General features: G+C 34.2%; 1 protein-coding gene across 1 annotated transcript in view; it reads right to left on the bottom strand.

Moving 5' to 3' along the window:
* Positions 1–15326, bottom strand: part of ASCC3 (activating signal cointegrator 1 complex subunit 3) — a 250456-nt gene that overhangs the window by 59113 nt on the left and 176017 nt on the right. The window contains exons 24-30 of the mRNA XM_077176551.1: positions 14866–15034; positions 12775–12995; positions 11325–11410; positions 9706–9872; positions 9423–9568; positions 9215–9335; positions 7066–7208 (exon numbers count right to left, since the gene is read on the bottom strand). Of these exons, the coding sequence (XP_077032666.1) occupies positions 7066–7208; positions 9215–9335; positions 9423–9568; positions 9706–9872; positions 11325–11410; positions 12775–12995; positions 14866–15034 (1053 nt within the window). The remainder of the gene's footprint in view (positions 1–7065; positions 7209–9214; positions 9336–9422; positions 9569–9705; positions 9873–11324; positions 11411–12774; positions 12996–14865; positions 15035–15326) is intronic.

The raw sequence follows: 15326 nt of genomic DNA, 5'->3' as shown, positions 1-15326 counted from the left end.
CACTGGCACATGTACTGCTATCCTGTCATTTTAGCAGCAGGGAATCCTAGTCATTTTTAGCTGACCCCTTACTTTCACATAAATCACTGTAATAAACATAACTGTTTTACCCATAGGCACAATCCAAGGCTTAAAATTCTCATGTCAATTTATTTAAAAATGTAACTCCCTTTTGTCAGTGTAGTGTAAGAATATTATAAATTTCTATTAAGAAATAATGGCACAATTAATAGGTTCATTAACAAGAAACAGACACAGCACTGTGACTATAAAACAAATCTAACATTTCTGAATTGTTATGACTCAATTACTACTTATCTTTCTGAAAACAACTGTCTTGTAGTTTTACTCACAGAAGGATAAATGAAATCTATGTTATCTTAAGAAAAGAAAAAAATTAAAATAATAAAAGGAAATACAAATTGTACTGGCATGATAAAAAGCCCTGTACAACACCAATGCAGGGAACTTAATGCCAGGAAAGGATTTTTCCCTGGACTCATACACAACCAGGATCAGGCACAGGCTGAAAGGTTTGGCTATCTTTCTTAACTTTTTTTTTTTGATGAATAAATTAAAATATCCTCTGAAAACCAATTTAGGAACCTGGTAGCACTGCAAAATATTTTAAAATAAACTTTATTTCTACATTTTCTATTCTTATTTCTAAACAAACCAGATTTTTGTCAAACTACTAAGTAGTCATTTTCTTTGTTCCTGCACATATGTAAACTGTTGAACCATTTACTTTAAGCTAATAGAACTTTTTTTTTATATTTTAAATTTATTATACTTAAAAAGCTTTTGTAGAAAGATAGGATTCCATTTAAGCAGATACATTACCCTGTGCCTGAAATACATTCCAGTCAGAGTATAATTCAGCAAGTTGATGACAATGCTGGCTCCAAAAGAAAGGAGGAGACCAGATTGGACAAGAATGAGCTAACAGATTGTGCAGCCCAATTCTGTCCCTTTGAGTGTGATATATTGTTTCAAGATGCTAAAACCCCATACTTTCTCAAAGCATATCTGTTGTGCTGGTTTTCCCATTTTCACAGAATCCTCATTATTAGTACTCTCTACTCTTTTCAAAGCACGTCAGACTCAGACCATATGCCACTGAATAATGCTTATCAATTGTCTAAAATGCCCAATAGAAGAAAGATCTGCCAAACAAAAGAATCGCGAAAGTTATGAAGTATTTTACAAAAATAATTACATATTTCACATCTGCTACAGATGTTAAGTGAAATAAAAACATCTCCTTGTTATAACTAAATGTTAATTTTTATGACACACTTTTGTGTCATAAAACCAACATCTTGTAGAAGGAAGTTGAACTTCTAGAATGACTGAAACACTCAGAAATCATTCTTGGGTACCCTCCTGATCTTTAAAGGCAGGAAAAAAAAAACCTCACAAAATTATTTTTGATGAAGAATTGGCTTATACTACAGAGCTATCCCACACAGAACAAGCTGCCTAAAAAACTCAAATAATGTTCAAGGAACATTTTAAAATGTGTTTTAAACAGTTGAGATATATCATTAAATCATATTTAATAATATATAATAATACATTAAAGAATAATAATATAATAAAACATTTAACACTAAAAGACACATTTAAATGACAGCAATATGCCTGTTCATGACACAGACCAGATTCTTCTATTCCTGTTTTATAGCACAACATTACCTCAAAACATTAACATGGAGATAATAGGTTGTTTGATTTAAAGGTTAGAGAAGGAAAAGCCATCTTTTGTCTTTCCAAGAATTTTTAGGATTTTTTTTGTTGGTTTTGGCTTTTTTCTTTGTTTTTATTAACAATGCAAACTGACTATTGATAAAATTTAATTCCCTTTCACACATACAGCTATGTGTATTTCCACACAGTGCACAAATACACACATACTAATCCATAATTATTGCACACATGTTTATACACTCAGATGTATAAAATAGCAAAATCAGGATTGGTCTGATTTATTCTTCTGGAGTCAATGAATGTCCTTCATTCAAGGGCCTTTGAATTCTGTGGAAGCAAACTATTGCCTGATATGGATGTTATTGAATATTACTGCAGGTATCTTTGTGCTAGAAGATATTAGCTATTTCTAGAGGTTTCATAAAGAACAGTCTTAACAAGATGCAGATGGCCAAAGGATGCACAAAACAGAATGCAAAAACCATTGTGGTTAAAGTTAAAACTATATACACTGGTACATTTCTTCTCCTTCCTTGCACTGTAAATATTAAAGAAAAATAAATCCAAGTATCTGGACAGGGAATAAATTTTTAAAGAAACTCCACCAAACAAATAAGAAAACACCCTGCTTGTCTGCTGGTGAGAAATGCATTCTGACTTCAAACAATAAACCATAAATACTACTTTTGTACTTTTGTTTTAGGTTAAAAAACAAAAGGCTATAAAAACATTAGAGAAAAATAAATAAACTGAAAACTTGATTCTAATAAATTATATTGTAAAAAGATTGCAACATTTTCTGCCACCACAGATGTAGATGCAATTTGTGACAGGGAAGGACTCTTCAGTCAGCTCCTAATGTAGACCAGTATAACTGATCTTACCCAAGCTGACCAGCAGAAACTGGTGGCACTGTCTGTCTCCAAAATGATAATCTGAGCTATTGTCCCTTTTAACAAGATAAGTAATGGCTCACAAGCTTGAACATGACAGTCCTGGCTGACAAGTCCAAATTAGAATTTCAGCTAGTAAGTCTATAATTAAAAATCCTCTAATGATTATACAAAAAAAACAGGGTAAGCATAACATTTTCTTTTTCCATGGGCATGCTGGCATCAAAGAACAAGAGAAAGAAATGAAGAACCACTCTATTTACAGATGCAGTCTCCTCTTTGAGATGCACTGCCCATTCACATTTCTTGTCATGATGCACCTGTGCCTCAAAAGCATGACCAGGACAATCTTTACAGATTGATGTGTAATGAAGAGTCCTTGCTTTTATTGCAGATGGCAAGGAAAACAGCTTCTGCTGCTGCTTCTCCAGTCTTTGCTGAAAAATAAACTCAGTCTTGGGGCACATTGCAAGAGAGAGAAATTTTGGAATGCATATGGACAATGCAACTTACAGAAGAATTAAAAAACCTCATGAAGGCTCTAAAGGGAACTATTCTTTTTATCCTAGAGACTGCCCACTCATACTCTGGATGAACTGTAGCAATGTTGCTTAAATCCTGAAGAATGTCTGCATGTGCAGTTGGAAAATGTAGGGGTGAGCTTTAAAGCACCAGCTACAAATCCTGCTAAGTATGGTATTTCAAACATCATTGGAGACTTCCCTGGTAAGACTAAAGTATATGTAATGCATCAGGTCTCTGAGTGGCCATTTCTTCACAAAAAAGCATGCACAGAGCCTGAAACTTAGTTGGATAGAATCTATGAAACAAATTTAACTATTTTAATGCAGCAACAGGCCCAGCAGAACTGCAAAACTGAGCAATACTAGAAACAACAATTTTCATTAAGTACTGGCCAGATTTATGAAGATTGACTGCTGTCTCAGCTTTCTGAATGCCTTTCAACTTTCTGAATATTGCAATGGGTACGAGCCAAAACCTGCATATCAGACATGAAATTCAAGGAAAATGTCCAGGAAGAACCATTCCCAAAACCTAATGAAGCTGCCTATAAGATATCTATTTTTCAATAGATGCCTGTATAACAAAATTCCTTCGTGAGCATAATTCAGTTGCACCTGTTAGATAATGACTCCTTTGAGGGAAAGAACATCTTGCATGATTCCTCCATGATCCAGGCAAGCTGTTATCTACTTTGGTGGCAACAGTTGAAGGGTTGTTTCTATATGTCACTTATACATACAAATATGTTTTCCAGAAGGTTCATGCAAGTTCATGTCATTTGAAATATAACCGATTGATATGCTGCCTGAATTTGATATTTGGACCTGGAAGTGGATTTGCCTGTTCTCTGAGAGTACTGTGAAAAGCAGCCTGGAAGTTTGTGAACAGAATAATTCATCACAAGCTTCAAACAAGAGCCTGGTTTACCACCAGAGAGAGAATCTCTACAGAGAAGATGAGTGAAGCAAACATGATGGCATAGCTGATAAACAAAGATCTAGTATTGCTAACAGCACATTCACAAAGACTCAGTACTGGTCTCTGCTGCATTCAGTCTCTTCCCCACAAGGCCTGAATTTCTCTGATACCATCACAAAGAAGAACAAAGAAAAAATGTATTTAATGGCTGTAAGAATCTGTCTTTACTTCAACATCAGTCGTTTAGAAGTTATTACGGATGGCATTGTTTTAGAACATTTCAAGAAGCCTTAAGAAATCTACTGGGAAGGTCACATAAACAGATGAACTTTTAGCCATCATGTAGCAAACCCAATTAAACCATTAAACAAAACTTACTAATGAGTTCTCAAAGGAATCTTATGGCAGCCAAAATTAATATTTTGTATAATATGTATTAAGGCCGACTGAAGAAAAAAGCCATGGTCTGAGATACAGCTTGCTAACTTTCTATACACCCATGAAAAATCTCTTATATTTCAAAATACTCGACAGTTAAGAATTACATCTATTTTGAAAATAAAGTAATTTATCTGTAAATCCCCCTAAAGGAATAGTGGTTGGCAAAAAAACCCCCCAAATGTGAAAAACTGAAAGGAAAAAAAAAATGTTGTTTAAAAGGCAACAAAATTTAATTCTTCTGACTGGTCCATTTTAATCCCATATGGAATTGAGAAACTTTCCAAAACTGAGAAAATTTCCAAAACTGAAATTTTGGAAAAGGGATTAAGACATGGAATGCCTGCTATAAAGTATTTGCTAGTTCTACTTTTCAAACTTAAGAAGTTTTATAGTGGTCTGGAGAGAATTTTGTCTATTTCCTGTCTAATTCTGACTTTAATATTACTTGAGATAAAATTTTTAAAATTTAAACCCCCTAAATTATGATTAGTTTTTATAATTATTAGATTATTATTAAAAAATTGGGTAGGATATATACTATGTATGTAGCACTACTAGAGCTTTGTCCTTTGCTTCAATGTCAAATGAAACTCAGGCTAATCGTGCTCATTTAAAACACAAAACTACAAACTAGGCCCATAATTGCCCAAAGAAATGTCCACTTGAAATTGTGGGTACTTCAAACAGAATTGTGTTCTGCATAATAGTGGTAAGATATAACAACTTAGAACTTAATCCTCAGTCTTTTACATTTACGTAATCAGAACTGAGTAACTTGGTAGGTATCTCATGCTCCAAACATTCAGCTTATTAATTCAAATACAAATCATATGCAAATGTTATTAAACTAATAAATGCAAAGTCTGCTTGTCCTTGTTGGCTCCTATTTCAAAACCTTCAGAGGCTTATTCTGAAACATGAAATTCAAAGACTCCTAATAGAAAACCCTTTTCCAGCAAGTGAAGAAGCTTCAGTTATAGTTCTTTTCAGAATAGCAGTGGCTCCCAGGACTTGGGGAAACTATCCATAATAATGCAAGTCATTTAGGGCAAGCTGCACAATGCATATTCTAATTCTAGGTGAGATTACTGCAGTAAACCCCTACAAGGTACTAGAGTACTCTACTAAGTAATAATAAAAACTTGGATATAAAATGTTTCTATTAGGTTCAAGAAAACATTAAATAGAGGATATACAGCTAGAAAAGCACCATCAAGTTGAGATATGCTTTAGTAATAGTGGTTTATCAGCCAAGATGGCCATTTTCTATTTTAAAATCCATCCAAAACAGAAAGGATAAAGATGTTATGCTTTATCTCTGGGAAATCTCATTTAATTTTTCGGCAAAGACCAAACAAACACAAATAATATAATCTAGAAACTTATGCTTTTGGATATATAATATTTATAATTGTATAATATTATATATAAATGATCTATTTATATGATATATTTATATTCATATATATGACATAAAAATATCCATACAATATTCAACTTGGATTTTATATTTATGGTTCCTGCATTTTGCTGTGTTTTGATCATAAATTATCACAGAAATTCCTAGTAGAAGATTTGCAATAGATCCAAAATCTAGTAAACCTGAGTATCGATCAGAAAAACCTGTTTTGCAGCAATGATATACTATAATCAGGACCACTAGTGCAGAGTAAAATAAATAATACTGCATTCAGAGCAGGTGTTTAACTGTGTGAATTAAATATAATCTGGTATACAGTTTGAAGAATACAGATAAAAGAGAATATTGAAAGGTTGTTTATTATTTAGCCATCATTCACATTTTGCAGTAAACAAAAGAAGATTGAAAAAAAGAAGAAAATGTAATTAAAGATTATATTTCTTGAAAAAGAGCAAAAAATAAGTCTTTCTGCTAGCATTGTTTAACATCTAAGTGTTTGACTTTGCAATCTTTATATTTAAAAAAATCTTGGCAGAAGGTTTCTTTACTTTTTTTATATCATTGATTTATTTCATTGATATGCAAGACTGAAGCATTGCTAAATGATTGGTTCTGCAGTATATCTATCTATCTAGGAATATAGATGGATGCATGTATGTACATAGGTACATATATTCACACAGATATATATGCAAATACATATACTTAATGCATCTCATGAGAAGGATGATTTTTCTCTTAAAACACCAGAGGAGATTTGGTTTAGATTTCAGCTTAACATCTATAAGTCACAGATGTCCAGCTGTAAACTTTAGAGAGCACTAGCCCTCTTTCTTTTAGTCTTTGTCTTATCTTGGTATCAAAGACTTGCACCCTGTGATATATGTTGTCTGGGACCATGGAAGTAGCATTAATAAGATATGCAGGAAAAAACAAAGATAAAAGAGTTTGTGTTCTGAAGTTCAGCTCTTGCACAGACGCTTCTATAGCCTTAATGCTGTCCCTACTTTTAATACATAGGGAAATTTAGCATATGCACAACTCTTTCAAGATCTACCCTCAAACGACTCTTTTGTTTCAGATGAATTTTTTTTGTTTTCAAACAAACATCAGTAAGATAGAAGCAAAGCACAAATGAGGAAGGTAAAATGATTCTACCTCTCTTTCATCCATCTTCAGCCATTGTTTGGGATCATCCTCTGTGGCCAGGAAAGCTATGAGATCTAAGGCAGTGAGCCTTGTCTGACGTCTGGATGACACAAAAATAAGAACAGGCTTGGCTGGAGAATGACTCCGAATTGCTGTTGAGCAAAACAGAATTTGAGAATTAGACCCTTTAATGACAAAAATGAGAGTTTCTCTTTGCAATCCCATGGCAGCTGATAGACCTCCCTGCAGATGACACTGAGGTATGTCTACTGAGCCTTTATTCTACTGGATGGATTCAAATGAGGTGAGAGTACACCACCTCTGAACCAAAGGCCATAAAACTACATGTGGCTGAGTCTTCAGCTACTTCAGTGAACACTGTACGCTAATTAAGAGAACAACCAGTTATCCAAAAAAACCCAACAAAGCACCACAAAATCTAGACAAGCTTCCTAGACTTCAAGCTTGTGAATTTCTCTATCTCAGCCTAAAAAGTATGTTAATGTTTTTTCTACACTGTTGGGGTATGTTGTCTCAGACTCAGTGCCATGAAGGTCTAAAATTTGCTTTCTGCCTGACCCAGAGCTTGAGCTGCGTAAACTCATGCCAGCCTACAGAGGATCACTTCAATCTACCAATATCAGAAAAGGGAAAAAAAGCAGAAAGTGACTTTTCAATAGCTGCTGTGAAAGCGGGCATTACAGTAAAAGAGAACTTGGTTTCTGTGCCAACTAACTAGTTCAATATATTTAAACCAATTATGATATATTCAAACCAATTAGGTTTTAGGACTTTTTAAAATAGCATTTTCTTGCTCAGCCCATCTTTGAAAAGTTTCTGGTTGCAGGGAAATTTTTATGGTCTCAGGAATAAGTATTGCCATGAAAATGCTAAAATAACCTTGACTGTATCATGTCAAACAAGTCGGGAACAGAGCGTGCAATAAATCATATTTATACATATTTTCTAAAATCAACAAGCACTAGAAGTATAAACAGGTGTACCTAGAATTTCAAATACTCTCTTTAAAGCACTTATAAATCCGTTTGTGTGTTTTCTCATGTACTTCTCATTCAAGCAATTAAATTTATGTATTGTTAATTTCTGAAAACTATTTCATACTGCCCACCAGCACATATTATTCTTCAGTTCATGAACACTACCCAGCATGTGCTCCTGCATGTACACACACAATGCAGTTATGAAATTATTGAAATGGGAAAATTCATGTGTATTTATACCTTACAACTATATATGCCAATATATCTAAATATTTTAAAAGACCAGCATCTAATGGATTTTTGTTGCTTCAGGAACAGGTGTAGCAGAACAGCCCAAGACAGATTTATTGTTCATTAGTGTTTTTGTACAACACTCTTGTGGAGGTGTAAATAATCCGAGCTGTCAAGATTGGTCTCTAGTCCACAATCAATACTTTGCTTCTGTCATAAGGCTAATTAAAGCAGCTAAAAAGTCCCCTCACAAATGTCACCTCACAATCAACAGCAGTTCACACCACAAAATTTATTTTGGAGGTTATTTTTAATTGATATAATAAATAATCCTTATGTAACCAAAACAAAACATGTTCAAATAAAATACAAGAGAGCTTTTCTTAAATCTATACTGCTTGCCAGCTTGGTTAAGAATAAAAAATTGGAAACAGAAGCATATCTGGATGCACTACAAATTTTGAATTTTATGGTTATTGCTTTGAAACTAGAATTATAGGAGGTTAGCCTGACTTGCAACTTCTGTTCACAATTTTTTTAATGCTAACATGCAGTGGTCCATATGAAAATACCTCAGCAGATTAATAATATGAATGATTTTATTGCTTTCTAAATTTCCAATATTTTTACACGAATATTTCTTTCTGGTGTCAAACACTAAGAGAAAACACATTTTATTTCCCCTTCACTAACACTAATTTTATTCTTCTGTTCTAAATACATTACATTCCTCTTTTACATGTTGCATTTGCAGCACACTTTATGTTTCAGACAAATATCTTTGGGCCATTAGCGCAGCAGATTCTCCCAATACATGCCAAGAGTACATACACTAACACATGTTGCAAATGTGCTGCAAATGAACTATGCAAAGTCCCTTTTTCTATTAGAGAAAGGAAGAAAAGGTCTAGGAGCTGGTTGCTTACCCTGAAAAGCAGGTTTGTTCATGCTGGCCATGCGAGGACAGTAGTGCTGGCCAGGGAAGCCCTGGATGTGCACCTCCAGAGGAACCGGGCGCACCGATGGTCGGAAGTTGAACAGACCCATCTACAAGAGAAGATTTTTTTCAAGTTTAACCTTGAATTATCTTACCAATTGCTATTTTGTTTTCCTGCATGAAAACTTTTTTCATACCTGATTAATGTTTAGCCAGTCAGCAAGGTCTCTGGCGTTTGCTAAAGCAGTGGATAAACCAACCACTCTTACTGGCTTCTCAGTGTGAGATGAGATAAAGTTTGTTCGAGACACAATGACTTCCAACACTGGGCCTCTCTCATCCCCTAGTAAATGAAAAGTATATGGAAAAACAGAGAAAAAGGAAAGGTTCAGATGTCAAGAAGTATATTCACATCATAAGTACCAGCACGCTTGTTCAAATTTAGCAGTGATTCTGATCAAAAGCAGTGAAACATCTCACCTAGAAGATGGATCTCATCTATGATGAGAATGGCAACTTTTTGAACATAGCTTCTGTTCTGCCAGCTTCTGCTGACACCATCCCACTTCTCTGGGGTAGTAACAATCAGGTCAGCTTGGGCAATAGCTCTCATATCAGGAGTCACATCTCCTGTCAATTCTACAACCCTGTAATCAAGAAGGACAGTGGCTTGGCTTTACAAAGCTTTACAACATCTTAATGTTAAAATATTTACACCTTTATAACTTAAATTCTTAAAAGAGGGAAGAAACAAAATTAAGCAAAGTAATTTTCCTTCTTGCCAAATACATTTAATAGGATTTTCAAAATTGTTTTAAGTAAATAAACCTGCCTCTTTGTTTTCCTAGTAAATACTGTATAAATACCAAATATCATTTTTTAGCAAAACGATATAGAAAGAAAAGGAAGAATATGAGTCCCAACCAACAGTTAGTTCTTCAAAATGAAGATAACATAATACTGGTATGATGTAATGTGAACCATAACATCCTGTCACAGACAGGATGAAAGCTTTCATGGAGGCTACCAAGTTGCTGCCTGCTGTTCTGCATGGATCTCTGGTTTGAATAATAAGGCTAAATTGCAGTGTGTATTGCATTTGTTGGTGAAGGTCCATTAAGACTGGTGCAGAGATTAGCCTCAGATTACTTTTTGAAGAAGATTAGCAGATTTTTTCCAATTGTTTGCAGCATTTGTGATGACCCATCATTTTAGATGGATCCATTATAATGGGTTTTAGACATTTCAATGACATATTCCAAACCCAGTTGAACATCAAACAAAAATTCCTAAAAGTAATGTGTATATTCTGTAAAAGATTATAGTCACAAGTAACTGTAAATTACAAAAAAAGAAATAGTACCATAAAATATTTTAACTCATTTCTGTGATAACAACAGGAATATTACTGATAATTTCATGGACACAGAGCAGCATCTCTTTCTCTTGTGGTGTGCTTTGAGCTTAACTTAGGAAAAAGACTGTATTTGGAGAAGGTGAAGGCCCTAAATAATGCATTCTATGCATAAAAAATTTAATGCAGGACATTATAATTTTGGAAAGCATCAACATGACTGATATACCTTACAGATCATAAAGTAATGGCTGAACTCCAACACCTGGGAAGATCAGCAAGAAATTAATGTTACCAAGGAATAAAATTATATTAATTTATATATGAAGGACATAGTGTAACTACTATTATACAGTTCATGCAAGTCCTGTATGTTCCTTGCAGCTGAGGTTTCTAAGGAGAGCTTAGTTTGACTTACATTTTCAATTTCCAAGGATATTGTGGAGTGAAATCTGAGCTTTGTATTTTTTATACTGACAAGGAAGAAGAACGAAAATAGCTGGGTATCAAAGCATATCCCTTTCTTAGTTCTGATTTTGATCTATCACTTTTGATCTATCATTTTTGATCTCAGTTTTGATCTGTCAGTGACTATTGATAGAACTTTTCAAGTACTAGAAATTTGAAGGACAGTATAAAACCAAAACCCTTTTTGAAATACTCATAAGTATTTTGAGATTTTACTCATACTAGATGAGCTGCTCTTTTGTTTCTCATTTCTCTGATTAGGTAAGGAGAAACATACTTTTTACCAAGCTTTTCTTCAATCCTTACTTTCCAGTCCTCAATCCTCTCACGGACGAGTGCTTTCAAGGGTGCAATGTACACTGCCTGCAAAAGAAAAGGCACAAAACTAGAAGTAAACCAAGACATCTTTATTAAAGTGTACCTACAACACATGGTATTTGTGAGATTTGAACCTACTAATAATCCATAAAATAAATAAGGTCTGAGTTCCTGAAATGACCTACAACAGGATTATATTTAAAACAGACATAATGCCTGAAAATAATGGTTTATTTCCTGAGCAATTAAGAATATTCAGATAAGGAATAATTTCTTGAAGTATTTATCACACCTTTTAAAATCCAAAACCCACTTATGTAAATAATGGCTTTTGTTGCCATGACTATAAAATCTGCATGTTAACATTCTGGAACAGAAATAATCTGAATTTCTGGCAAGCAATATCCTACCTGATTTCTAGTTATGTCATTAAATTAATAAAAAATACCAATTAAGTAAAAAAGCTGATTATCTTAAGCAAAATGTCACAATATTTTTCCCAAAGAAGCCTGCAGTACAGAGGGGAATATGCTTACATGTACAAAACATATTTACTTACAGATTTATGGTTAAAAATTCTAAAGCTCTTGAACAATGAAGAAACTGCTACATGAAGAGTTCACATACATTCTTTGAAATATATAGCCAGGCTTCCAGCTTTATTAAAACCTAAAAGATGCATTCCTTTGAGAACTGGCTATTTTTTATGTCTCACAGATAAGTTGGAAGTGTATGAGTGACTTGTTTACCTCACTTGGACTAAGAAATTACATGAAGATATTTAAATTCAAAGATGATTAAGGAGTTTATGTACAGAATTTCTGTTAATGTAAAGGTTATACTGTTTTTTCTTTAATCTCCCAGTCAGATACAAAGATTTTTGAAAGACTTTAAATCTAAAATGTGGTTAACTAAGACAATATGGCTAAGTTGAGAAGCATATATATATTCACTTTGAAAACTCCGAAGGCTGAGTTGTTCAGCTTTTAGGCAATTTAAAACACAGGGGAGAGCTGGAACAGAAAATTGGCCTGTAGCAATTAATTGCAACTTATTTGTTTAAATAATAGAGAGACTGGGCTAGCTGTAGTCCCATGGAAGGGAACTAATAGCTATAAAACAGTACCACTGCTAGAAGAAGGAGATTAAAGCAGGAAATGCTGTTAAGTAAAGTAGAAAAGGAAATCCAGCATGCCTGCATGTCATTTTTGTAGATTTAACTCTAGCTGTCAACTGATTAAAATAAATAGTTAAAATAAAAGCATAATGCACATAATGCAATAACATTTTGTGTCCACACACATATAAATTGGAGAAAGTAAAATTCAGTTCCCCATAGTCTTCTTCTAGACTCTTTTATTACTGAGATGCTCATAACAAAATGACTCTAGTAAACCTGTTTTACAAACCTTTGATGTGGGATACTTGTTAAAAACTCTAAAGATGGCTAATTCAGCTGCAACCGTTTTTCCAGAACCTGTAGGAGCTCCAAGAAGAACATTGCAGTCTGTGTGATAGAGGGTATGGAATATCTGTGTCTGAATAGGGTTGAAGTGTGTGAATTTGTACAGGACTTCATATTCAGGATGTCCCAAGGCTGTGATAGGCAAAGGCTGAAGATCCAGAAGCTCTAAAACCACAAAATAATAGTAAGTGGATGACAAGAGATGCCATGACACACACAACAGCTTGTTATGAAGATAAATATATTAAACAGTAATTTAGTGAAAAACAGTTTACATTGAAAAATGTTTTACTTAGTATCTCATATGACAGAGAGTACACATTTGGGTAATTGCTCACTTTAAAGAAGAAAAATGAAAAGTTGTTTTATAGCTCTGAAATAATTCTGCAAGTAATTTTGAAAATCTGATTTGAAAATCTGATAGCTGTGAACCAGCTATTTGCATATTAATATTTTTCTTATACCTGTTTTCTTTTTATCCACCTGTAGTAAGTTCTAAACTCACTGTGTTAGATCATATGTACGTCCAGCTTTTATGATAACAGAATGTGGAGTATTTCAAGTTCAAGGGAAAAAGTCTTTTTAAGAAAGAAGGATTCTTTGGAGTTTCCAAGTTGATGGAGTAATACAAATCAGATGAGTACAGCTAAATTTTGCATCTTATCCTTTAAATCTATAATTAAAGACATAATGTTAATAAATAAACAAACAGCTTTTCAATATATGATTCTTAATATATCTTGAGGGCATCTGCTATCCAAAGAATTAGAGATTGTGGAATTTGGAAGATGATATATATAACCAGATTGGATTTGGAATCCTACCAAATTAAGGAGACTGCAGTGATTCTGCTATGCAGATGCTTGCTTTGAAGTTTGGGTTTGGTTTTTTTTTTGTGGCTGGAGGTCTCCTCGTCTTTTTAGGGTGCTTCACATTAAGGTATGATATGGGAGCCATAAAATCTACTGAGGCAATGATGCCTAATATTCTTCACATGCTTTTCACTGGTACCTTATGGCTGTTTTATCATTCCCACTGAAACTAATCACCAAGTGATTTCTTGGGCTCTGTTGAGGAGAAAGAAGGGATTTTTTGCCTAGCAGAGCCTCGACGTACTTCGTTGTTGAGTGGGAACCAGATGGGAATTGAAATCAATTACCATAAATCCTGGAGTCTCCATAACTGGTGATGTGTAAATATCTTTCTGTTTCTTCTGAATAGTAGTCAGTGATCAGTCAATTAGATAAAAAGGTTACACATGCTTTTCCAGACAGTGTAGGTACAGTATAACAATAGCTAAACACTTCACAAACACATGTGAATTTATGCACGCCAAAGGACAACACCGTATGAGAACTGTGCATTTCTGAAGGCACTCAGCAGACTGCTAGATGAGCCAAATGTAATTACAGAGGAAAGGTTTTACAATGACATCAGCCCCAGTGAATGTATAAAGCAATTTATGTATCCAGAAAAAAAGAAGCAAAACACAAACATATGCTTCTGTGCCAAGTGTTAAAAAAGGAGGGGGTGGGGAGGGACACAACTTGATGAGACGAAATGTGATGTTCAGTGCTGCAACAGTTCTTGCTATGATAAACATTTCTCAGCAAAAGTAGGAAAACATTTCATATTTTCAGAATTTTCACTGTTTGTTCTTTGCTGAATGCCATTTATTAGACAGTCTAAGATTATTTTTAGCCAGTCCAGAAGAAAGGTGTTGCTTGCAAGCACTAAGCTAAGACATATCGTAACAGAGAGACTTGCTTAGTCTTGTATGACAGGTTCAGTTTTCTTATGGTTTATAGAGAATCCGGAGTAACTAAAAGGCTGGTGTTATACTAAGATGTATAACCAAAATTCCTGCATTTTGTTCAGGAATTGAAAAGCTTAGAAAGCTGGAAAACAAATATCACAAAGTGAAATTCCATATATCATTCTCCAATGAAGCAGAAGTAAGAGTCTTATTGCACTACCACAAAAAACCCAATATGATCAATATAAATTAAAGCAAAATTATCAAATTTGAAGTTACCTGTGTGGGGTGGATGTCTCTCTGGAAGAATCAAGTGTTGAAAATTTATGATACATACAGCCTCTGCTCCTAACCATCTATCGGACACAGCTCGAATGTAATACTGAGAAGGAAGAGGTTCAAAAATTGGGATTGTGAACACCAGCAGCTGAGGCTCTTTAGTAATGACCTAGTGCAAACATGTAGAGAATAATTACTACACAGAAAAATCAGTAACTTGAAAAATCACAGTTTGCCTCACTTCCATAAGCATTGCTAACACCAGACGACAGAGTACGTGTGCAAATATTTACATCTTTATAAAATATTTTACTGCCTGGAATGAATTTTTCTTCAATAGTCTTCCAAAGATAAAAATAAGGCTGGCTTTTCATCTTGCTCTTTAACAGACAAAACCATTATAGTCTTTCTACATCACCTGAAAATAACTGTCCCAGCAAAGGAGGAAGAGAAAAAGGGAC

Source organism: Agelaius phoeniceus, chromosome 3 (genome assembly GCF_051311805.1).
Source record: "Agelaius phoeniceus isolate bAgePho1 chromosome 3, bAgePho1.hap1, whole genome shotgun sequence".
NCBI lineage: Eukaryota > Metazoa > Chordata > Aves > Passeriformes > Icteridae > Agelaius > Agelaius phoeniceus.
The sequence above is the reverse complement of the archived record's forward strand: the minus strand, read 5'-3'. Positions and strand labels throughout refer to the sequence as shown.